Below are 24,066 nucleotides of genomic sequence, written 5' to 3'. Positions count from 1 at the left end.
TCTCACACACATGTTCCTCGGCAAGCAAGAAAAAGAAAAGAGCCTCAGGAGGCTACAGCATCTTACATCACTCCATATATGCCTTATCCAAATCATAGCAGTTGAAAGGGGGTAAATCTTTGTGAAAGAACTTCAAACATAAAACTCAACTTCAAAACAAATTCTGATCTGAACACTCAGCAGTTGCTCATTAAGAGCCATTTGATGCCACTAGTCATGTCATTATGTAAGTTTGGAGGTCATTTAACTACTTTACAAAGTTTATCTGCTGAGTAGCTTGCCAATTCCATCTGTTGGGATCAATGATGTTTTGTCTTGATATTTGATATTACATCATAATGTTTTTTTTGAGTTTTGTATTCCTTAACTAAATCTGAAAAGGTAACCAGTAACTTAAGTTGTCAGTTAAATGTAATGCAGTGAAAAGTTAAATATTTGCCTTTGAATGTTAGTGGAGTAGAAATCTAAAAAGCAGAATATGTACCTACGACAGTAAAGTAAAAGTACATATTTAAAGGTTACTTCCTACCCCTGATGTTCGCCATAAACTGGACAACCGAAATTCTGACCTGCTGAGGATTATAAAAAGTTAGAAATTGATTCATCCTGAGGGGGCCACGTGAATGTCTGCGGCCAAACTTCACAGCCATCCATCCAAAATTGATCCGACTATTTCGGTCTGCACCGAAGCGGGGGAACGGCTGGCGAGCCAACCCTGCCATCCCCAGAGCTCTGTAGCTAGCCTGGCTATAAATAGGTGATGGAGGAGGGAATCTACATGTGCCGAGTGATACCAGTAGAGATGCACTCGGTTACACACAGTAACGCTTGACTGAGGGATGCGGGGAGATTAGAGGGCAGCTCAGATGAACCACAGCAAGGGTTTACTGTAAGGAGCCGGTCAGGAGTCGGTGTTTCACTCCGGCTGCAGCGGACCCTTGCTGATACAGCAGTTTGAAAGCATGTCATCTGGTTAAAAGGCTGGTTTCTGTTCCCGCTGCACCGTCATCCTGCCAATCTACGAGATTTATATTCTCCGCCTCAGCCCTCATAAAGTCATTTTTTATCTCCCTTGTACAAGTAAAGTAGACTTTTAGAGGAACTAGCTGAACTGCTGATTGATTAGTTTCAATAGAGGGGGTATTGATGTTTCATGAGCAGCGTGTAGTTCTGTGAAAGCACTCGGCAGCGCTGTGAGGCACACTGGTCCCTTTCAGTCAGAAGAATAACAATAAAGCCCGCGAATTAGCCTCATTATTAGGATACAAAAGGAGGACGATTTTCTACCCCATCTCCTGTACTCTCACACACTCTCTAAGTAATTAAAAAGTGATAACTTCTAATCACAGTTTCATTCCTGTCAGCATTTCTGCCTCTCCGACGCTCGGCGCTCTCATTATTTCACGGGGCCTCGTTTTGTTTCAGGGCGGAGATTAGAGAGACGCTTTTTTTGATGTGGAGGGTTTTTTCTTCTTTCTTTTTGTGGGTTTGGGGCAGGAGCGTGATGTGTGTGTTTGTTGTGTGTGTGTGTGTGTGTGTGTGTGTGTGTGTGTGTGTGTGTGTGTGTGTGTGTGTGTTAGGAGCAGAGTTATGAGTTTGCCAAGGACAGGATGGAGGGGTCACTCTGCACATGGTTGACCCTCAGTTGCCAGCAAAGCCTAGGCCAGTTGACAGGAAAAAGGGGTCGTCAGGCAGAAAGTGACTTTGCTGTCTTGCAGATTCCCCCCTCCCCTCCTCTTTTTATTTGTTTCGCCAGCCCCTCTACCTTTTTTCTCCCGTCCTGTCACTCTGTCTTAGAGCTGAAGCTCCTCTTTCACTCCTTTCCTTTTCATTATCCTCTCCCCCCCCCCCTCCAACCCCACAGAATTATCCCTCCATCAGTCATTTTACTTTCCTTTCTCTTTCGTTGTGAGGTAAAGGTGTAAAGCGGCGAAGAGGCAGACATTAAGGCGATTAATTGGCAGCTCCATCGTCGGCGCCGAGCGCGGCGAGATCTCATCTTAATTGAATGTCGCTCTCACCGCTAATCCCACCGCTTTGAAACCCCCCATTTAGAAATCCTCAGCGACAAAAGGCTCTGTGTGTAATCGCTGTGTATCAGCCCCTCCTCGCCACCCACCCTGGGGTAAGAAAAGGCTCCTTTTTGTCTCCTCATTTGGGTGTTGAAGAGGGTGGTCTCTCTCCTGGCTAAAAGCTTGTTAAAGAGCCATTGCTGAGGGCTACCGATGGAGTGAGTGGGGGGGGGGGGGGGGTTTAGAGCTTAGCCAAGGGGTCTCAGCCACCCTGGGGACACAATTCACCCCGAAGCAAAGGGCATTAGAGGGGATATTGGAGTGTGTGTGCCTTGTGCTTGGACCACCACTGAGATTCAGTTGGATGCGTAAATAGATTTAAATCAGCAGCGAGATACTGTAGATAAACACGCCCCGTTTATGCAAACTTCACATTTTCATAACTTTCTGATATCTGTGATTTCTTCCCTTCAGAGCCTGCCGCGCTCTGATATTTGTCCACCTTCACCTCGTGTGTTATTGCGGCGAGATCACAGAGGTATTTAAAACCTCCCAGGTTGCCATGTGAGTCTTCTCAAGTGTCTCTCGAGCAGGAAGTGGCGGATTGCCTTTGTAATTCCTCTGGTTTTGAGTAACAGCACTGTGAAATGCCTTGTTGATAAAAATAAGCCTTGACTGAAAGTCTTGTGTAATACTGAAATAGAAAATAGAATCCATGACTTTTGAAGGCAGCATTTTAGCTTGTTTAATCTTGTTACTATCGTATCAAGGAACTGAAAATGAGCCCGAAAGGAGATTATGAGTCGAGCCAATATAAGGTTATCACAGATGTATAGGTATTGTGTATTATGTTTTTATATGATTATTTTTGACCCCATTCAGAAATGTCTTTTGTTTATTCACTTGGATCTTTGACACTTGAAGGCTGTTTTCACATGCAGCTGTTGAAGCGGAGCAGATTCTCTTAGCTCCACTTACATCTCCAATAGAAAACCTACACGTTCTGCTGAGTAGCGTATCTTTAATACAATGATATTGTGATATGAGACCATATATTGTCTTAAAAAAACAGAACATACAACAACCCACATTTAAAACATAGGTACCAAAAAGCAATTACATTTGGATATCATGATATCTGGACTTAGTAGCAATATTTAGTAGAAAAAGAGATAGATTTTTTATTTTGTCATCCAGTCCTACAATGTATTACATTTTTTTGAGATTTCAAAATATCGAGTTATGTATTTATCAGGTTAGAGCACCAAAATATCACAATATTATTTTACCACCATATCGCTCAGGCTTTTTTAACACGTTTGATGTGGAAACTTGAAACCTGCAGTGCACAGATGAGTTGGAGACATTAAGCCAGTCAAAGTTTTTAAATGAATAATATTTGCATATTCATAGGTCTCGAGATGAAGATGTCCCCAGTGTGCCACATAGGTGTTTAATATGTTCATCAATGCATTTCTTTATATACAGATTTCTTTTAAATTTGTTCAAATTCCTGAAACAATCTCTATTGACCTAACAAGCTACCTTTATTGGCCATGTGAATTATGACTTCTGTATTGCAAAGTCGACAAAGTAGCAGGGCGAGATGATCGACTTAGACACTGGACGGTTTGACGTTACCTACCAACAGTAAACGTGTCTTTTTGTCTGGAATTAACCAAAAAGTAGTTTTTTTAAAGCATGACGACTCAGATTTTGTCTATAAATCTTGTCAAACCTTAATCATAGAATGATCTGGAGCAAACGTTTGAGTGCTTCATTTAAAGGTTGTGTGTGTGTGTGTGTGTTTTGCACAGCTACTGAGATCCCTGCAACTAGTTTCTGTTGTGCTCCAATTAGCAGGCGCTGAGCTGTCATCTATTTTAGATTCAAAGTGAAAGCAGCGAGTAAAGGCACTGTGTTGGATCAGTGTTTCACAGCACCTCTTCTTCTTAACTCTGACACAGACGACCTTACAGGTTCGGCTCCTTTACCTTTACTGCGGTGAGAGCACTGTCACACACGCCCCTCCCGGCCCGCAGGCTTTAGCGGGCTGTTGTTTTAATTAAGCACCTAGACGAGTAGCGCTGACAGGGGGAGACACAATGTGGGGACCGGGGCATCATAGCGAAGGCTGAGAGTCAGCTCCCGCGGTCATGAATTTTACAAAATTGTACTGGGGGACACATTTGACTCCTACACCCTTCAACATTGTGCCGTGATGAGAGAGGAAACGTGAACATGGATTCTGATTCGGCGGCGGGCGAGGAGCCTGATGTAAGGCTCGGCAATCCTGGTGTGGGGACTCAGATCTTTAAAGCAGTGACGGTCTGTATGGCTGCTGTAATGTATATAAGCATATTCCTACAGAATTCACTTTGACATTTCCTCACTTTGACTCAGGACGGAGGTTCCTGTGGCTGTTGTCTGTATTATATCTCCAGAACCGACTGAATCTCTGATGTACTTTGAACGCGAGTAGAGTGGGAAGAACTATGAGTGAACACAGACACACACCTCCTCTTAACCTTCCATCCCTCCCCTCTAAAGAAAAATAAGGCTCCCGAGTGAAGTGGTGTTGTGGCACCTCCCCTCCGCAAGGCCCTCTTTTCCCTGGGTGACTGAACCTGGCATTCCCTCCCTCCCTCCCTCTTTCTTGCTCTCCATGTTGCCATCCTCTAATGACAGACATTTTCCTTTTTCCCTTTTGTTGCCTTTTGTCTCCCCCTTCTCTCCTCCATCTTATTTTTCGCCGCCGCCGCGGTCATTTCCTTCCCATTAAACGGCAGTGGGCGAGGTGCGCTGGGTGGGCGGAAGATGTCGGGAGAGACCTGTGGAAAGTAGAGATGGAAGGGGAGTCGGGGGAGAAGGAGAAATTGAGAGAAGAGGGGGAGAGGGGAGAGATGTACAGTAAGATTGAGAGATTAGGGTGAAATGTAAAGAGTGAGTGGGGGGAGTGTGAACGAGAGGTGCCGGTGCACCTCAGGGATGGGTTATTACTTTTAAATGCTCCTCTGCGCCTCTCCCCCCTTCCCTCCTCCTCCGCCGCCTCCTCCTCCTCCTCCTCCGCCTCCGCCTCGTCTTTCCTCCCCCTTCCTCCCCCACTGTGCTCCAGGAGGAGGTATGAAAAGGTTATTATGTTTCCTTTAGAAATGGCTCGCTCTCCGTCTGCGCCTTTCATGTCCAAATGGAATAACCTCTCTACACTAGCTTTCTTCTTTTTCCCACCGCACCTTCATCTCTCTTTCCGATACACAACACCTGCTCCTCTCTTCCTCCTCTCCTCCTTTCTCTTACCGTCTTTTTTTTCTCCTTCCCCGCAGCCTTCTTCCATCTATCTCTTTAATCCGTTTCTGTTCTCCTTCCCTCTCATTTCTTTCCTCCCTCTGGTTTTTGCTGTTGAGTGTAATCGGTATGGTGTAGGAGCATGCATTATCAGTCGGTGCATTAGGCATGGTGCTGCTACCTCAATCGTCAGCGATCATAGCCAACAGTTATTATGTAAATCAGGTATTAGGTGTGTGTATGAAAAGGCTTTCCTGTCTAGAATAGTGGCTTTTTTTTTTTTTACATAACATTTCAAGAAAAATCTGAACTCGGGTGAAAATCTTATGCACTCGGCCTTCCTTCATCCCCCCCCTCCCTCCTTTTTTCTGTTTTTTTTTCAGAAAGGTGAAGAGGCTGGCAGTCTGTTGTTGGAGGACGGCAGGGAGCAGCTGATGTACGAGATTCCCCTCAACGAAACGGGCTCGGCTGGCCTGGGGGTCAGCCTGAAGGGCAACAAGTCCAGGGAGACCGGGGAAGACCTGGGCATCTTCATCAAGTCCATCATCCACGGAGGGGCCGCGTACAAGGTAGAGGACCCTCGCTGGGTGCCACGGGCCCTTTAGAAGCCACTTTCTGGAGGCCTGTTGCACCCTTTCACAGTCACTTCAGTCGTTTTTCTGTTATCCTGCTACCTTGCTTGAAGAGGACACAGAATGAAAAACAAAACATAAACAGAATCTTGCAGATGGATTCTTTGAACCTTTAATATGAAGATGACTTTACTGTCCCTAAATGCCTCATTAGCCTTTTCCCTTTACAGAACCTTCTTTTGTCCATTAAAGAGCTCTTAAAAAATCCATCAAACATGAGAAATGAGAGGCGTCGCGGGAACATTTTGAGAACCGTTTTCTGTATTCAGATGACTTTCTTGTACCTTAATCTAATCAGGTGTTCTTTGAATTATTGATTTATCCAGTGCAACAGCTCCGACCAGGAGCTGTTTTTGTGTGTGTTTTCTTGGCAGAAGAGTGGGGATATTGTTCCTCTGTGATCTTTTGTTGTTCTCTTTTTTTCCACCCTGTTGAATGTGTCCACACTCTTACCTCCTCTTTCCTCGCACCCCTCGTCTCTCTGTCTCATTTCCTGTCCTCGCCTTCCCTCGACCCTTGACGCCCATTGACCCTAAGTGGCCTCGTCACATCAGCGGTGCGGCAGTCTTATCTATATCACTCAGTTCCTCACTTCAATTGTAAGTGCATCAGGAAAAAAAAAAACCCCATCCCGTTTCAGCACTTTGGAGATTCCTCCACTTGGCTTCGATATCTGGCCCCCGTCACATGTCGCAACCCCTCGTCGCCGCTCCCAGATCTGCGGCGAACGACGAGGAGGCACAGAGACGAGTGTGGCGTTGCAGATAAACGGCTGGTTTGGGAACGGGGCGGCCAGACGGCGGCTCCCCGAAGTGACTTCAGAAGTAGTTTTCCGACAGCTGCCGATGTGGATAGTGCTCCGACAGAATGGCCCAGTAAGATCTCCGGCTGGCTGCGAAACAGGTTTCTGGGACAAGATACCACATAAGAGGAAGAAAGACACTGAGGAGGAGAGACGGACAGTTGCAAGGGAGGGAGGAAGCCCATTGAAAGATGACAGCGGGTGAACGAGTGCGAGAAGGGAGGGAATCTGAGAGAAGAAATGAGCAGTATCGAACAATAGAGAGATGGAAAAAGGCAGAATAAGAGGAGAAAAAGAAAATTGAAAAGTGGAGACACTCAGCAGGAACGCGTCTAGAGAGAGAGAGAGAGAGAGTGTGTGTGTGTGTGTGTGTGTGTGTGTGTGTGTGTGTGTGTGTGTGTGTGTGTGTACAGTATATGTGTGTGTGTGTGTGTGTGTGTGTGTGAGACTCCTCCTCGATGTTGATGCATGCTAATGAAAAGCAGCTAAGGGGGCCTGATGAGACGTTGCAGTGCCAGGCCGGTACAGAGGAGGGAACCCAGGCGTCCCCTGAGTCTGACTGACACACACACACACACACACACGTTCACACAGCAGGCAAGAAAGGGAGGAGATGAGGAAGAGTCATGGAGAGATCTAACCTATTTCCATTAAAGAGTTTTGGCTGCTGTCAGGGCCCGGGGCCTCAATTACATTAAAAAAAATTTTCTTTGACTTTATCCGCGATCCTGTCATACCATCATTTCAAAGAGTGTGCTAAAGAAAACAAATTAAAATTACATGTAGCATGCTGCCGCTGCTTACATGGAGAATGAAGATATTAATAGGGAATATCAGAGACACTCGCCGATTCCGGCATAAGCATCAATTTTTGATGGCATCCTTGGATTTGATGTGTGTGTGTGTGTGTGTGTGTGTGTGTGTGTGTGTGTGTGTGTGTGTGTGTGTGTGTGTGTGTGTGTGTGTGTGTGTGTGTGTGTGTGTGTGTCTGTGTGTGTGTGTGTCTGTGTGTGTGTGATGCCATCCAAGTCTGCATTCGGGGTCAGCCCAGGCGGTGCCTTGTTAATGAGATGAGGTCAAAGGGCAGTGCTGACCATAATGGACCAATCATGACACACACACACACACACACACACACACACACACACACACACACACACCCAAAGAGAGTCTATAGTGTGTCTCAAATGGTCTTCATCTTTATCGTCCTTTTTTTTTTTTGATTTTGCCCTCTGCATTGCTCTCCTCATTTGATCCTCTCTTTCTCTCCCTCTCTTGCTCTCTCATCCTCCCTCACTCACTCCCTCTCTCCCTCCAGGGCACTATTCTGTGTTGCCTCTCTATGAGAGGCTGCTATTTAAAACACTTAGAAGTGATTTAGTGCCCACGGAGGCTATTCCATTAGCTGCTCTATGTATTTATCATGGCTCTCCCACTCTCAGTAGATTGCTAACTCTACAATTTTCTTGCCTTCCCCCTTCTTCCATTTTCTAGTCGACTTTTTCTCTCTGTCACACTCTCCCTCACGCACACACATTTTACAACTCTCCTAATTTCTCTTCTTCTTTATTCTCTTCTCTTAAAACTTTATTACTGTTCAGCCTTGTGTGTCTAACTTTGTGGAAGATTTGGCCTTTTTTTACTCCTTTTCCCAAAGCCGGTATTTAAACTTAAAGCACTATTTTTTGAGACATGAACGAATAAGAAGTCAAACCTCACACCTGTTATTGCTGCATTTCCTGTGACTGGTAGTGCGGCTTATTAGGTTAGAATAAAATGGCCTTTTTGAAGATCTCCCAGTAAGATAAACTGTATGTTTTACTGCTTATTCACTGTATGCCAGTTCGTTAAAACTGAGTCTAGGTAGTATGTTGATAATATCACAGTCTTCCTCTGCCAACAGGACGGTCGACTGAGTGTCAACGACCAGATGATAGCAGTGAACGGCGAGTCGCTGATAGGACGCTCCAACCATGCCGCCATGGAGACGCTGAGACGCTCCATGTCGTCGGAGGGAAACTCCAGGGGCACCATCCAGCTCGTCGTGCTCCGAGCACCCACACAGGTACAGCAGATAGAAGTAAAAACATTTCTGGAATATCACGGTGTGTTTTACAACACGCCATGTATTTTGGTACACGATTTGAACCCAGCTGGATTGGAAACCAGACTCTTGCTTGATGGGGGAAAAAAAGACGTGAACAGAAGTGAATGACATTTTGAGGTCATGGAAGCGCTCAAGCTTCATTTTGGAAATTCTTGGAAAAAGGCGGCGAGGTTTACATCAGCGGGTTGGCAGGAATGATGTTGGCTAAATCTTCTTACAGTACAGTTCTTCAGAAGTCTACTGAGAGAATTTAAAAGTCTCGTTGGTGTTATCATAATGAAATGTTTAAAATCCATCCTCGCGTATACATGACTGCAGCTCTCTGTTGTCTTCATGTTTTTTTATTTTTCATAAAGATTAAATCAGTCTGACTCATGTCAATAATTCCTCTTGAAGCTTCGGTGGATGTGGGGCAACATGTGAAAGATTCCAGACTGCCGCCAGAGGTTGGTTTGGATGTATTTGGTTACATGAAACATTTAGGAACACTTCTGCATTATGAAACCATCCGCGCAGTCTGATACGTTCAAAGATTATTCATAAGTAGCCGCCAGAGTTTTGACAGCAAAATCAATGACACATCATCCCCATTAGGATCGTGTCTCTTCCCAGTTCCGATTGTCTGAGGCTCTCTGTAAAGCTGCTGTACGTACTGACCTACATGCATCTCGGCAAAATGAAATCATCTCCGAGCACTTCATAATCTCTTCACCAACACATTTTTAACTGCCTTTAGAGTGATACAGATGGTCTTCTTTCTCTATTCATAGTATTGAAAGACACCTCAGCTCAGTAATTGCAGTGAAGGCTGTTGTAGCGCTGCCACAATGTAAACACAGTTAGATGAAAATAATGAAAGCGTCCAAATAAAAGCTCACTTTGTGACAGTGACTGTCGTGCTGTGTAATTTGCTTGAGTGTTAAATTTATAGCTTTTTTTTGCCAAATCTGTATTCTCTGTCAGCTTTCTCGCGACAAACAAAGTGGATGTGATTTAACAGTTGTAAGATTCAGTTGGCACTTTATCAAGGAGGGAGCAGTCAGCAGTTCAGTGTCTTATTCAGGGAGCCCTTTGATAAATCATGTGGCTGCAAACTGACACAACAATGGCTCTTTATTTATCTTATTCTCCAACGCTCTCCGCGAAGACCATCCTTATAGTGCGCTTGGCGTATTAAAATGCATTCATACTGCTTTATGACTACACTCACAAACACACAATGTCTTCTGATGCTCCATGTAGACAGTCATAAAGCATTATAGATGTGATTTGTAAGTAATTATGAGTTCAAATGATTGACTGCCAATCCTTTGAGCTTCAACGCTGTGACAATCCACTGTAGTAAGGACTCCAATCAGAATGTTGTGTGTGCAGCAGTATGGATCAATTTTCTTTTTTATTTTCTGTTATTATGTTAAAGCAAGTGAGCCGCGTGGGGACGAGTAGATGATGGCAGAATTTTCATTTATGGGTGAACTTTTCCTTTAATCTATAAAACCTATATGATTTATTATAAGTAAGAGAAATAAGTTATTGAGTGTACTGTAGGTCATAATGTATTATAAGCCCCATCAGTCGACCTCTACAACTAGTCAAGAGCATCCATAAGACCCTTGAACTCATAGTTCCTTGTGTCACGTCTACAATGTTTTATCACTTTTAGTATAATGCATCATAAAGTGTTTTAAGTGTTTGTGAGTATAGTCATTGTAAAAGCATTATTTTTCACTTTGAATGCCCCCAAGATGAAATGTAGATTATATATATAGGGTCTACATGGAAATTGTTTTTCATTTTTTCCCCAAATGACTTCCAAACGTCTTTTTCCTGCAGATGAGCAGCCCCGACCTTGCACCGATCGCATCTACAAATGGATCCGCCGCCTATCACCCCAACACCCAATCGGGCTCCAGCAATCAGGTACGAGTGGGCGACGCCTTCCACCAGCAGCAGCAGCAGCAGCAACAGCAGCAGCAGCAGCAGCAGCCGCCTCCACCTCACCGCTCCTCCTCCCTCCTCCCCATGCTGAGGAGGCGAGCGTCAGAGCCGCTGCCACACAGCCTCAGGCAGCGTTACGCACAAAGGCCAGGGGAGACACACACCAGATACACCTACGGTTTTAACCAAAGGGAGAGACGTAGCGGGTACATTTTTGGCTTCACACAGAAGGATGTAGAGTACAGCGACGATGACACGCAAAATGATGTGTACAGCCCAGCTTCGAGGTATGAGTTTGGTCACGCCGGTCATGGCCAGACGCTGAGCAGCCTCAACAGACCATCGGAGGGAAATTTAAACAGGGAAAGCTACGATTACGGATACACACATGGACACCCACGTAGCAGAACGCCTGTAGACATGCAGGGCCACACCGCGCTCAACAACACTTACAATCACACATTCTGCGACACTCAGGGCGGCGCGCAGGGCCACAGGTCCCGGCACGCACGCAGCCGCACACTGGACGCCATCCACACACGAGACAGCCGCCAGAGCAACAGTTACACTGAAAACATCCGAGCGATGGCGGGGCAGATGTACGGAGATCCACCCCCGCGCGGCGGGATCAGATCAGAGCAGAACAGAAACAGGCACAGATCCGCAGACAGATACGTGGACGCGCACACGCACAACTATGCACACAATCGGGCTCTCACCAGACACCAGCACCTCCGGCTCTCTGGTGGACTCTGACCCTATGCGTGTGTGCGACTGTATATATGAAGGCCAAGTCACAAAATAGGGTGCAAGCGACGCACCGACGCAATCGAGTTTTGCAGGTGGTTCAAAAAACACATCCATAATCCTAAAATGAAAATTGAATTGCTGAGAATGCATCAGTGCATGTGGAAAAAAAAAATCCTCAATGGCTCCCGCGATGAGAAGAAGATGTCACTTTTCCTCTCTCGCAACCAAATCTTTCATGTGTAAATACAGTAAGAGTTCAGTGATCGATGGTGCGGAAGCGTATTAATCCGGCTGAAAGCTTTTCCCTTTGCCAGCGCCACTAACTGTCACAGCATTAACTTTTAGCGCTCTTTTAAAATTATTACCCATAAACTCAGCACAATACTAAATTCTTCACTGTGCACAGCCTCCTTTCTGTCACATTGGTTTTAACCCACTTAAATTAGCTGTAACACTTCCTTTTTTTTTTCTTTTTTTTTTTTGCTTCTTCAAACCACTGGCTTGTCTACGCACTGTAAACGCTTTATGTGCTCTTTTCCTGTTTTGTCTATTTGTATAATGTTTTTTCATTAAATTTCCCTTTTAATTTCATTTTGTTTTCTTTTATAATTTGAACTGTATTTAAGCTTTTCTGTCTCACCTGCCTGATTCTCCTCTGCTGAATAAAGCTAATCTGAAGCCCCCTGCATGCCTGTCTGTTTGTTTCTCTGCTGGGGTTTTTTTCTGCAGCTGTCCTCTCCTTTGCTCCTCTCTCTTTTTCATGAAATAATATTTTGGTCCCTGCTCCCTCAGTTTTGTCCCTCAGAAAAGTCTCTTTTCTTTCCTGCCTTTCCTTTATCCTTTGTTGCCGCTTCCAAGCAGACACCGGATTATGCTCAATGAAAGTAAAACAACAGAAAACTCCCACTAGAAAAACATTACCACGATTCACTCTTTGAACCAAAGCATACCAAAACTGCAATGGAATAGTGACACAATAGTCACACATTCGCAGCCATATAGGTTATAATGAGCATATTTCAGGAGTATCTCACGAAAGCTGACACAAGAGTAGTGTCAGTATTCGTGAAAGCTGTGAACACACTCCCTTTTCAGATGTGATAAATGTGTTAACAATCAGACTGCATGGAATGTGTTAACCTTTGCTTATTTTTACCTCCTTCTCTTTTGTCTGTTGAAGTGCTCTTTTTAAAGAAAAGGTTCGCATGAACTCCTTAAAAAAAGAAAAAAAAAAAAAAAAGAATCCTCACTTTGGCAGTTTCTTTATTCCCTGGTGGTGAACGTGTGAGCGACATTAGAATCAATCACACAAGAAATTGTGTCCAACAAACGCTTGAAAAGCAGCACAAATTCCTGGATGGGACGGGACTGATGAAGATATCAGGCATGACGGAGGGTGAAAAAAACAGTTTCTTTGTTAAGTCCGTCTTTTCAGCTCCATATTGAACCGTGACCGATTATTTCAAAAGCTAATAAAGATGTTTCGCAGCAGTTAAAGCAGACGCCTCGGCGAGGGTTTATGGGTCGACTGCCGTTGACCCGCCCCATTGTGAAATTTACATCTCATCCACGCCATGCTCCCATTAGTATGTGTGTGTTTGCGCCGGTGGATAAATGCGATCAAACCCAGTTCAAAGTTCAGTATATATCTGCATAGTCCTTCTCCTGTCATCACCAAACAGCCAGTCTGGTGACACCATGGAGCAGTGCGATAAAACAAACGCTCCCCAAAGCAGAAGCCCCTCAGCGTCCCTCATTTCTATCTGTCTGTCTGTCTCGAGCTTTAGGTTAGAGCTAAGTGATAATGGTCTTAAATCGTAATCACCATAAAGTTAACATATTTACTGTGATACAAGTAACAAAGTTCTCTTTCTTTAAATACGTCAGTGCGTCACAGTATATTTCTTCTCTTGTTTTGGCTCTAGGGATGGCAATGTCAGTCCATCAGACCACTTTGGTCCGGACTGAAATGTCACGGGTGGATTGCCATGAAATCTGGCCCAGACATTCATGGTCCTCAGACGTTTCTCTTTCCCCTCAGGATAAAAAGCGATAAAACATTTTCTTTCATCTTGTACCAGACAACCAATACTTGTCCAAAAATCTGACATAATCCTTTGTCCTCAGCTTGTGCTTGCTGCTAATTAGCAAAAGTCAGCATGCTATCACTCTAAAGTGACAGTAAGTATTATGTATGCAAAACATCTGCACGCTAGCCTGGTCAGTCTCAAAGTGCAGCTGTGCCTTAGTAGAGCTCGTAGACAGTGTAAATAGTGGATGAGGCTTCTGGAAGATGAAAAGCTTTAAAGCTTCTTTCTATTGGCCAGCAGGGGGCGACTCCACTGATTTTAAAAACAAGTCTGGTTGTATATAAGCTTATGAGGAAATGACCCTATTTCGTACTTCATTTGTTACCTCAGGAAACAGTTTTGTCATGATTGTATGGTCTCAATTGCTAGATTCAGTTCTTGATGTGCATTTTGTAAACTGTGGTCACACATAGACTACAATGGATGAAAAAGCAGTGTATTATTTAGGCTGGGGCTACCTTGTGATTGACAAGTTGATACCAGTTTGTCCTCAGGTTCTCAGTCAGATCCAGTCAGTATCATGGCACACATGCCACTGGATGTGAATGTTGTTTTGGCCCTTCGCTTGCATGAAGTGAACACTAGAATATTTGCCACTGTTGATTTCCTGTGATCGTGGCCTAATGCCAAGCTCAAGGTTTCAAACGGCTGTCCACAAACAACCGGGTGACGTCCCCAGTAGGTTTTGGTACAGCCTCACAGATTAACTACCATGGCTGCAGACTCTGTGGACTTGTTTCAGTATATCTGATGAGGAGAGGTAAATGAAAACGGCATCGTTGCTGCTCCATATGTCGGATAGTAGGTAGTTGCTGTTGCCTTTGAGGTTTCTTTGGTATTTCTTATATGTTTATGCACAAGAGAACACAACATATGACTATCATTAGCTGACACTAAAGATTTAAAGACTATGAACAAATTTCCCAATATTAATTAATCCTTCAAAGAATGATTCCTTTTTTGATAGATGTGCTTTGATTTTCTTTTCACAGACAAGGAGCCCTTTTATTTCCTCCCACACACGTGATGGAAAGTCACACTTTAATTTTGGCAAACCTTTAAAACATTTTTCGCAGACTTTTAAATTATGACAGCCCGTGTCTTTTTGTCTTTCTCCCTTCTGTTCTCACGCGTAGTCGGACTGGAACATCTTCGACTGCCACGACAACATCCCTAACAACACATGAGTGAGCTAAAGTGAAATTGTCACTTGTTTATCACTCAAGTCACCTAGTGCAGTTGAATTTACCGAACAGATGACTGACAAACTAATATACCTTAAATACAGCAGACGGATAAAGAGTAAAACAATGGACAACAAAGCTAAAAACATACAGATTAAAAATATATATTAGAATTGGTATCAAAACCAAAGACGAAGAGAAAAACCCACAGTTTTCTGTTTTAGTTCCTTCCTCGCCTGAGCCGAATGATATGTGAGTGGGTTGGGTGACAATGTAGGGTGAGGCAGGGCTAAGCCTCTCTCTCACAAGCCTATTGTATGCAGCTGTAGGTTGGGGCCGGCTGGATAGATGGATCCCCCCACTGTTTACTTATTGTTGTGGGATTAAGATATCTGACTGCCTGTCTGCCAGGCTGCTTCAAAAGCCTCGGGCGAGTCCTCAGTTTGTCGAGGCTAAAGGAGGGACAGAGGGACAGAGGGACGGATGGTGGGATTGGACGAATGACGGATGGATGATGGATGATGGTTGGATGGATAGATGGATGGATAGATGGGTAGACAAAGGACTATGATGTGATTTATGTGACAATGGCACATGTGGAAGAGCTGTCAGAGCTTTGCATGAAAATGCACACGAGCCACACACATGAGCTCAAAGTGACTGACAGCTACGAATTGGTGACACATTAACATGTGTGGTCGGCACTAATGATACCCCAGGGACTCCACGACATTGCGAATACACCCCACTCAGCGCTTTGATATGATTTGAACACCTTTCATTATTGTCCACTGCGTCAAAGGATTATGTTTTTTTATCAGCGTATAGGTGTGTGTGTGTGTTTGTGTGTGTGTGACAGCTGTAGCTCCCATCTCTTTGACCAGAAAAGACTCCTTTCATCCTCCACCACCAGCACTTCCAGTCCCTATCTCCATCTGGGAGACGGGGGTCCTTTGTAGTGCTGGATGGATGTTCGATAACATGCCTGTCAGTGCTCTCAGGATTATCTTAATTACTTGTGTTTCCAATTGTACACGTGAAGAGAATCACCATTCCTTTTGACGATGCACAGTGTTGGAAACCAGTTTTCAAAGGCATTCCCAAAGGCGTATTGATTTATATATTTATTTACGTTCCTGTAGTAATTATTTCACACTGTGAAATAACCCTTTCCCTTTTCTTGACAAAAAGATTTTGATTGAATATATTTTAATTGTTGTCAGGTAGTAATGGTTTAAAAAAACCTTTCCCTCCAAGTGTTACAAAATGATATGCAGGTACAGCACTGTATGAACGACGGCTCATTTGTGAACTTGTTCCTGTAGGAGCGTTCTCTAACTAAACGTCTAGCCGACATTAAGCAAAGGGAACCTTTTTGTCTGAATCGATGACAAGTTTCTGTCTCAATTAAAATCAACTCGACGATTTTGTGATATTTTGAACGTCGCCCGCGCTGCGCATCTCGTCGGAGTCCTCAGGGGATTGTTCTAAATCTGCTCCTATTTCCTCAAAGCTCTGTTCCTGTATCACCATCTGAGGTGAATCATAATTGCCTGGTTGCCAGATGTGACTGTACTATGACAAATTTAATGTAAAATCCTAGTTGGACTAAACTGCAATTATTATATCCCATGAATTTTTTGAAAACGTTCATTAGAAGTTAATCTACCTGTAATATTAACGCAGAATCGAGCGCGGATAGATGATGAAAAACGTTGGCAGTGGCTAGCACAGTATTTTAGATGAGACCGTTTTTTTTTGGGAGCATTGTCGGATTCGTAGGGTTCACACAGAAAAATGCCTGTTTCACCCCTGAGCTGTTTAGCGCTCTTTAAACAGGCTCTTGTGCGTATGCTGCATTATTTAGGCTGGTGGCAAAGCTGTCAATCAATCTCTCGTGCAGACCAAACCATCGCACAGAGGACGGCTTAAAGGTGGGTTTGTTTTGGTCCACTTCCAAGGAGACTCCATAGTGATCTATTTGTAGCCTCAAAACTGTGTGATAGCAGATATTTAACTTTAACTAGAAATCTAAACTACTTTTTAATTTGTCTGCTGATCAAGAAAGTCATCTTGGAAGCGTTTTGTGGCAGCCTTTCGCGTTATATAATGTAATAATTTATAAAACTCATACTGGCATCACCATGTAAGTGAAGGGATCTTTTTTAAAACCCTAAACAAGTGTGATAGAAGTTAACACAGAGATGTGCAGTTCCTGTATCCTCGCACTTCCTCAGTTACAGTAACTGTTTCCTCCTTTTTCGTCCTGATTGTCCAGTTGCATCCTAATCTTTGAATGCTACTCTATACTCTAATGTTTCTTCATGTGCAGCAAAGTCCAGCATGATTTTCCTCCGGGTCCATGTGGTGCAGGATGTGAGGGACAGGGAACTCAGTTTGCTGTTGTAGTTCGTTTTAAAGGTCCACCACACACAAGGCTATTGGTTGAAGGTCTGATGATGCAGGATGATCACATGATGTCCTTTGTACAGCTCTTGGTTTGTCTCGAGTTTGATTATCTTGACCAGAGCTCTTGAATTAAAGACAGTGTCTCTATATCTTTAACTAAGTCTGGAGAAGTCACATTCGGTGTGCTACTAAATTGCATTTAAAGGTGCTGCAGTGTTCAGACTTAAAAAAAAAATGCTGTTTATGTTATTACCTTCTATTGGTGCAGCACTTGCAATCTCAAATGGTGTTTGCATTTGCACGCCTACCATGTATCGTTTAAAAACCAGTTTGGATGCGAAAATGACCACCAGAGTTTTTCCCATACAAGGATGACAGTTGGCATGGTTGTGGTCAAGTGTGTATGTATCCATGTGTAAAGGTATATATTTGCATTCATTCTAATCGGTCGAAGGAAGCGCGGCAATATGCGAGGCCTTTCACGGGGCGTAACTTCCAAACGGATTCCAAATTTTGCGGAAAGACAGCTGACTAGCTGTTTGTGCCAAATGGCATAAAGGCTGTGTGGCAGTGGAAGAGGCCTATAACAAAAAGGCCCAACTTTGTCGAAAGGCTTTCACATAATTTTGCAGTGTTTGCAGTAAAGTTTAGTGCATTTCACTGCATGACCACATGAATACCCGGTCACAGCTATTGTGATTTGCACTTGTGTTGACATCAGACATTTGATGGCCGTATTGGATTAGCACAAATTTCTGATGTCTTGTCTTTGATGCCAAACATTATACTAATTCTGCATGTGCCAGCAGCGGACAACACCGGCTGAAATTCGATAAACAAAAGACATAAAAGACTTTCGTCCAACCCTACTGGGTAATAAAAGAAAGGGCTGTAATCTTCTGATGTGTGTGGCAACATCATTAATATTTCATAGATGACATCTCTCGCTCAGATTGGGCACAGATTTTTGCATATGAGCCCTTAATAACCATTTCCATCATCTCTCTTCATCTCTGTCTTTGTTGACAGGAGCCTCAGGGCCATAATGCATACCAGGGGCCTTCAGGACCTCCAAGACCTCCGAACACGGAGCCCACCATGAATGGTGTCAGTCACACTCCAGCGACGGCCAACAGCTATGCGTATGGCAACTCGAGAAGTGGTGAGCACACACTTGACAAAATCACACTCTGCACAATATTTGTCCATTTGAACTGTCAGATAGTCAACATTAGGCTTGGAGTGTTTGTGTACTCCTGTTATCTGCGACTGAGTGTGTACACACAGTATGTTTGTCGCCCTGCGTGTGTACACGCGCGCTTACATACTATACATGCATGTGTGTGTTTGACACCCAGCCAATGCTCCTGACATTGTTGTTTTCTTTTTCCCGTTTGAGGTCACTATCCCAGCCACCCTGAGCATCTTATAGCGCTGCATTACTAAATTGCCCATGCTCAGTCTTTACATCTCTTTTCACTCTCGCCACATATTTATAGCGGGAGAAAAGGAAGTCATTAACTATGTTTTTTTCCGAATGAGACGCTTGCTTTTCATGTGCAAAAGATCTGACCTTGGAATCATTACGCTGATGAAACGGCTTCTAAGTGGGCCATATTTGCATACCAGGGTATTGTTCGGTGTGCGTGCAGTTTAAAAAAAAAATAAAAAAAAAAAGACTGACAAACTGTTTTAAATTCATTCTTTATCTCTCTCCCTCGTCTCCCCCCCTCCCTCACCCCCTGGGATGCAGGGAGCTGGAGATGCTTTTCTGGCTGAGACGCTGTCAGCTCTCCATCAGACTGGAGCGGCAGTACAGTTACAGTCTTTTTGTACAGGCCGGGAGGGGGGGGGGGGGGGGGGGGGGGGGGGGGGATTTTAACACAAAGGCTTTACAGTGGGGGAATGTGGCGCTCTCTGGGTTTAGAGTTTATGTAAATGTTGTTGGAAGAATTGCGAGGAAGTTAGAATGAGGCATTTGCATGAACGTGTTTTACTTTTGTTTGAATGTGCATTGTGTACGGGGTGTTTATTTACCAGAACATGTTTCATTTTTCTTTCTGTGAAACTTATGATGTTGTTTTTTTCCGTACCGACATAATTGATCCTCAACATTTATCAGATTTAGAAACATTTATCTTTTAATATTTATTTAGCTTTACTATTGATAATGTAACCACTAAAATCCATGTTCCTTGTGCCACCTTAGAAAATATTAGGCTCTCCAAGTACCACAATTATGACCACTGTTAAATTACACCAGTGTTGGCTTACTGTATTCACCTCGCGCATTAGCATCTAACAAGATGTGGACCCTTGAGTGGCGCTGCTGAAGTAGCCAACGGCATTCAGGCTCGGTTAACTGTTGTTTCAGCAGGGCTTGTAGTTAATCAAGGATGACGTATGCACATTAACGTGACTAAGCAGGCTGAAACAAAAATATTACGGGAATAACTACTGCAACTGATGTTTATAAACCTTGACAATTTCTTGATACATGGTTTTGGAAGCATTTTGTTGTTTGTTTACAGTGAAAAAACTATTAACTGAAGTGTAAAATGACCTTTTGTGAATGATGGTTATTATAAAGTATGACCTAAATTTCACCCTGGTAAAGAAATCTGTGTCATCTGGTTGTTGTGTTTTTTCTCAGCTCCTCCTGACAGTGGGAGCTATGGACACTACAGCAACGACGAAGAGGAGTCGGAGCAAAGCTTTCCCCTGCCACCTTCCCCTGGCGCCATGGAGGAAATGAATAGAGACTTACCACTAACCCCCCCGAACCAACGGTACCCCCTGCCTTCATAACACACACACACACACACACACACACACACACACACACACACACACACGATCAGAAAGGATGGTCCTTGTTACCCGAGGCCTTAGATGCTAATGGGAAAGTGAAGCTGCTCGTAAGCACAGGAAGATTGATATTGTCTAAGATTTTCTATAATCAAGGACAAATACCTTGGTTTGCACCACGTGAAAGTGGCATTATCTGGATGTTAGGAGATCTGAGAGTATTTTACTCACGCTCATGGTTGCAGTAAATGTTGTAAGCAGGTAAGAGTAAAAGCAAGGTTGAACATCATCCCTTGGTGAGGGTACAGTCTTATGTTTTTTTACATCCTCCGCCAGCACTCATTTTCTCACTGGTGGTATGTATGTATCTGCTTGTGTTTTTCTCGAGGATGGTTTGAAAAACACTTGGACAGCGTTTGCGGCAACCACTTTGACTGTCACAGTTGCAGTGTCTCCAGGCTGGTATCTAGAGGAAACAGGCCAGGTGGCTGAGCAGTGGCAGGCAGAGCCAGCATGTCAGCCCAGAGACTCTCCTGAAGCAGAGAGTGGCTCACTCGTAGCCATCCCCATTATCAATGAATATCATAGGCTGTCGGGCACGTATATCAAGCAGCTGACTTGCCCCATTGAGCAAAGGGTAAAATAATAAAATACATGGTTTTCTCCAGAGTTGATGAGTAGCTAAGAAGTGAGCCATCTCATTTTCTTCTCATCTCCGATTAGTTACTCGCATGAAAATGGTGCCAGGCAATGATGGAATCCTCAGGCCGTTCCAGAGTCTCTCCCTCACACATATACAACAAATAATGTATCTCCTCTGTGAGTCCAGTGGCATTACATTCAGTCTGTGATGTGAGAAATGTCATTAGATAACCTGATGAGAGTCAAAAACACCTGTGACATGATCAAGTAATCAAGGACGTGGGACGGATTTAGATTGAAGTTGCTGATGTCCACACACACACACACACACACACACACACACACATATACACATTACCATTCAGTTCAGTACACACGCATCATCAGCACTCTATTACACTACACAAAGGTCCAGAGTTATTATATTCTAATGACACTCTTAATATGGGCTGCTGTGTTATGAGATAAAGAAGAGCCATTACACTAAATATTACAACACACTTGTGCATTATTTAGACTTTGCGGCCCTAATTGCAGTAGCCTATTTGCATTATGCATAAGTAATTATGGTGATGGCATAATAAGTTCTGTGGAGGATTTGAAGTTTGAAGGCTTAGAAAGAGCTATCATACTTCTGTCGATATCCTGCTGTACAGCCTGCTGCCACACTGACATCAGCAGCTCTATTTACACAGCAGACAATGTGTGAAACGTGAATTTCATATTTCATATTTCATATTCATTAGGAGTATGTGTTTAGAAAATGTGGATGCTATGATCAGACATGGTCCTTCGATAACTTCTTAAATTAGTGGAGTAACTATGAAACAGCTGATTTGATGTTTATGTTTATAAAGTTAGGTTGGACACAGCTCTCTTGATCCGACATCAACAGTGTTTCCCACACATAGACTTTACTACACGGAAGAGACAAACGGAAAAGCGTGGTCAAGCCAATGCCAATGCACAATGCATTGCATACAAGAAGCTGTTTAGAGTATACTGGCCCCTGTGTTGTAGGAAGTTGGCTCTGAATAGTCATCATCTGAACTTTTAAAACACATCCTATTCAAACTGAGTTAAACTACTGACTGAAACAATTAGGGCCTGCTGAATGAGTTCATTAGAAGGCCATAAAAGTTTCGTAAGACTGAGAATGTTTAAAAACCTGCATTGTGAGCGAGCAGTACATCATGTGGTCATAGTCCGAATCTGGCATCAATATACTAGTTTCCCTCAGAGTTTAATGGAGACAGTACACACTGTTGTTTTACTGAATCAGGCCATCTGGAGTAGAGGAAATTGAATGATCGGTTTGTGAATTTCATTTTCTCATACTTGTTTGGGTGATGTAACCAACAAGCCACTGAAAGACCTTTTTTTTTTTTTTATTTACTCCTTGCTGCACCGGTTCAAGAGTAAATATCGATCAGTGGATTGATTGACACAAAGTAATTGTGACTGTTGTTTTTGCAGCGAGTTTCAGAGCCTGCCCCACATGGCTGCAGCGTTCTACGATGACAAGGACAACAAACCTCGCAACAGAGCTTCCAAGAGCATGGACTTGGGTTAGTACGCGTGCACACAAACCCACACACACACACACACACACGCCCCTCCGTCGGGGAAAGAAGCCGTTGTTGTCCAAACGATTGGATGCATTTTCCAGGGGCGAAAAACGTACAAACCATATTGTTGTCTCAACCATCGCAAACCAGCCAAACATATGAGCCCAATCATGAAACCCAGACTATGCACACACAACCGCGACAGCGATCACATGCTCTTATCAGTACATTTCTTTGTTGTGATACGTAGCCCTCTCCCTATTATCCCTGGCCTGAGGGGATTTGACCTCCTGAACTCATAAACCCAGGGGCTTTCCAACGGACTGGATGAACAAGCCGTCTGGTGTGTGTTTATGTCAGTGTGTGTCCTTTCTATTTGTGCGCGAATGAAAGGCGTGAGGTTTCCAATCTCACGGCTTGCTGTGTGTGTGTGTGTGTGTGTGTGTGTGCGCGCGCGTGTGTGTGTGTGTGTGTGACTGACTGTGGACGTCGAGCAAGAAGGGGCTTATTTCCTCGTATTAACCCTAGCTGACCCCTCCTTCCCTCCTCTCCTCGTTTTCTGTCTGTCTCTGCAATCTTTTCGTCTTTCTTTATCTCTTTTTTTTTTCTCTTTTTGATACTTTTCTTCAATTTTCTTGTCATTGGGACAAAGTCTGCTCTCTTTTTTTTTTCTTCCCCACTCTTCTTTCCAATTCTCAGCGTTCCCTCTGTCTTTGTTTATCTCCATTTCTTCTTTTCTCAGCCCGAAAGCCGATGAGTTCATTGCTCTTGCTCCCCTTCTATCTATCTCTCTTTCTCCTCTGCCTCGCTCTGATTTCCAATCGCGGTTCATTAGGTTCAGTGGATTGGCTTTCTTCCTGCAGCACGCGCCTCTGCCACCCAAGCTGATTGGCTTTCATTATGGACAAGGGTGGTCTGCAGCACGCGGCCGCACACACTCAAACACACACACACTCTCTGCTCGATCCCGTTGAGGACCCACTCCAATACCCACCGCTATCTGTCTCCCCTCTCTGGCTCCTATCTCCATCTCTGGCTATCCTCCATTTCAATCTGCTTTTTTTTTTTTTTTTGTGTTATCACTCTGCTTCTATTCATCCCTTCCCTCTCCAAAGTGCTCAGGGCTGGAACAAGGTAGTTAGCAGAGCTCCGTGTGTGTGTCTGTGAGTGTGTACATGTGTAAAAGATGGCAGGAGCTCAGATCCTGACCCTGTTTACACGTTTTTGTATTTAAAGGGCTAAATGCTTTTTTTTTTTTCTTTTTTCTTCCCTCTGGAGAGTTTCCCACATGTCAGTCTTTTACGGTCACAAATATCTGAGCTTTAGCCGCTCCGCAGGGCAGGTTAGCTTTTATTAAACGCCACTTGACAGGAAGAGGTGAGCTTCTTTTATTGACCCCGGATTCCTTAGCAGATAGTCTGTTGACTTTGAGCTTTTGCTCACACACGGAAATCCTCACACACGCTGCCCGTCTATGCCGAGCTGAATAGTCGAGTTGCTGACACTATAGCTGCGTGACATGACATGATATGACACTGAACAACTGAAGTTATTTGGCGTACAGTGACTCAGGTTGAGTTCTAATCGTGACTCCACTAACTGACACTCTTAGTTTTAATTCAAGCCTTCTGATGCATAAGTGGATTCAATGACGCCACTGATCTTTGCATGCTGCCCTCTGCCCACCGTGGTCGCAACGTCAAACACCTGTTGAGCAGCTACTTTGGCGGCCTATAATACAATGTGCAGTGAAATGCCCATTAGACTAGCTTATAGCTGGTAAGAATAAAAGAAAATAGTCTTAATAAACATGATATGAGCACGCAGCTAGTTGATTGG

At 43.9% G+C, this 24,066-nt stretch overlaps 1 protein-coding gene across 3 annotated transcripts in view; it reads left to right on the top strand.

The window, feature by feature from the left end:
- The window catches only part of pard3ba (par-3 family cell polarity regulator beta a), a 185,808-nt gene that overhangs the window by 71,056 nt on the left and 90,686 nt on the right, over positions 1–24,066 (top strand). For all 3 annotated transcript variants that reach the window (XM_030410309.1, XM_030410312.1, XM_030410311.1), the window contains 6 exons: positions 5,681–5,866; positions 8,635–8,796; positions 10,672–10,758; positions 18,239–18,371; positions 19,863–19,998; positions 22,136–22,227. In XM_030410309.1, coding sequence (XP_030266169.1) covers positions 5,681–5,866; positions 8,635–8,796; positions 10,672–10,758; positions 18,239–18,371; positions 19,863–19,998; positions 22,136–22,227 — 796 coding nt within the window. The remainder of the gene's footprint in view (positions 1–5,680; positions 5,867–8,634; positions 8,797–10,671; positions 10,759–18,238; positions 18,372–19,862; positions 19,999–22,135; positions 22,228–24,066) is intronic.

This window comes from Sparus aurata, chromosome 24, assembly GCF_900880675.1.
Source record: "Sparus aurata chromosome 24, fSpaAur1.1, whole genome shotgun sequence".
Taxonomy (NCBI): domain Eukaryota; kingdom Metazoa; phylum Chordata; class Actinopteri; order Spariformes; family Sparidae; genus Sparus; species Sparus aurata.
This window is presented reverse-complemented; position numbering and strand designations above follow the sequence as displayed.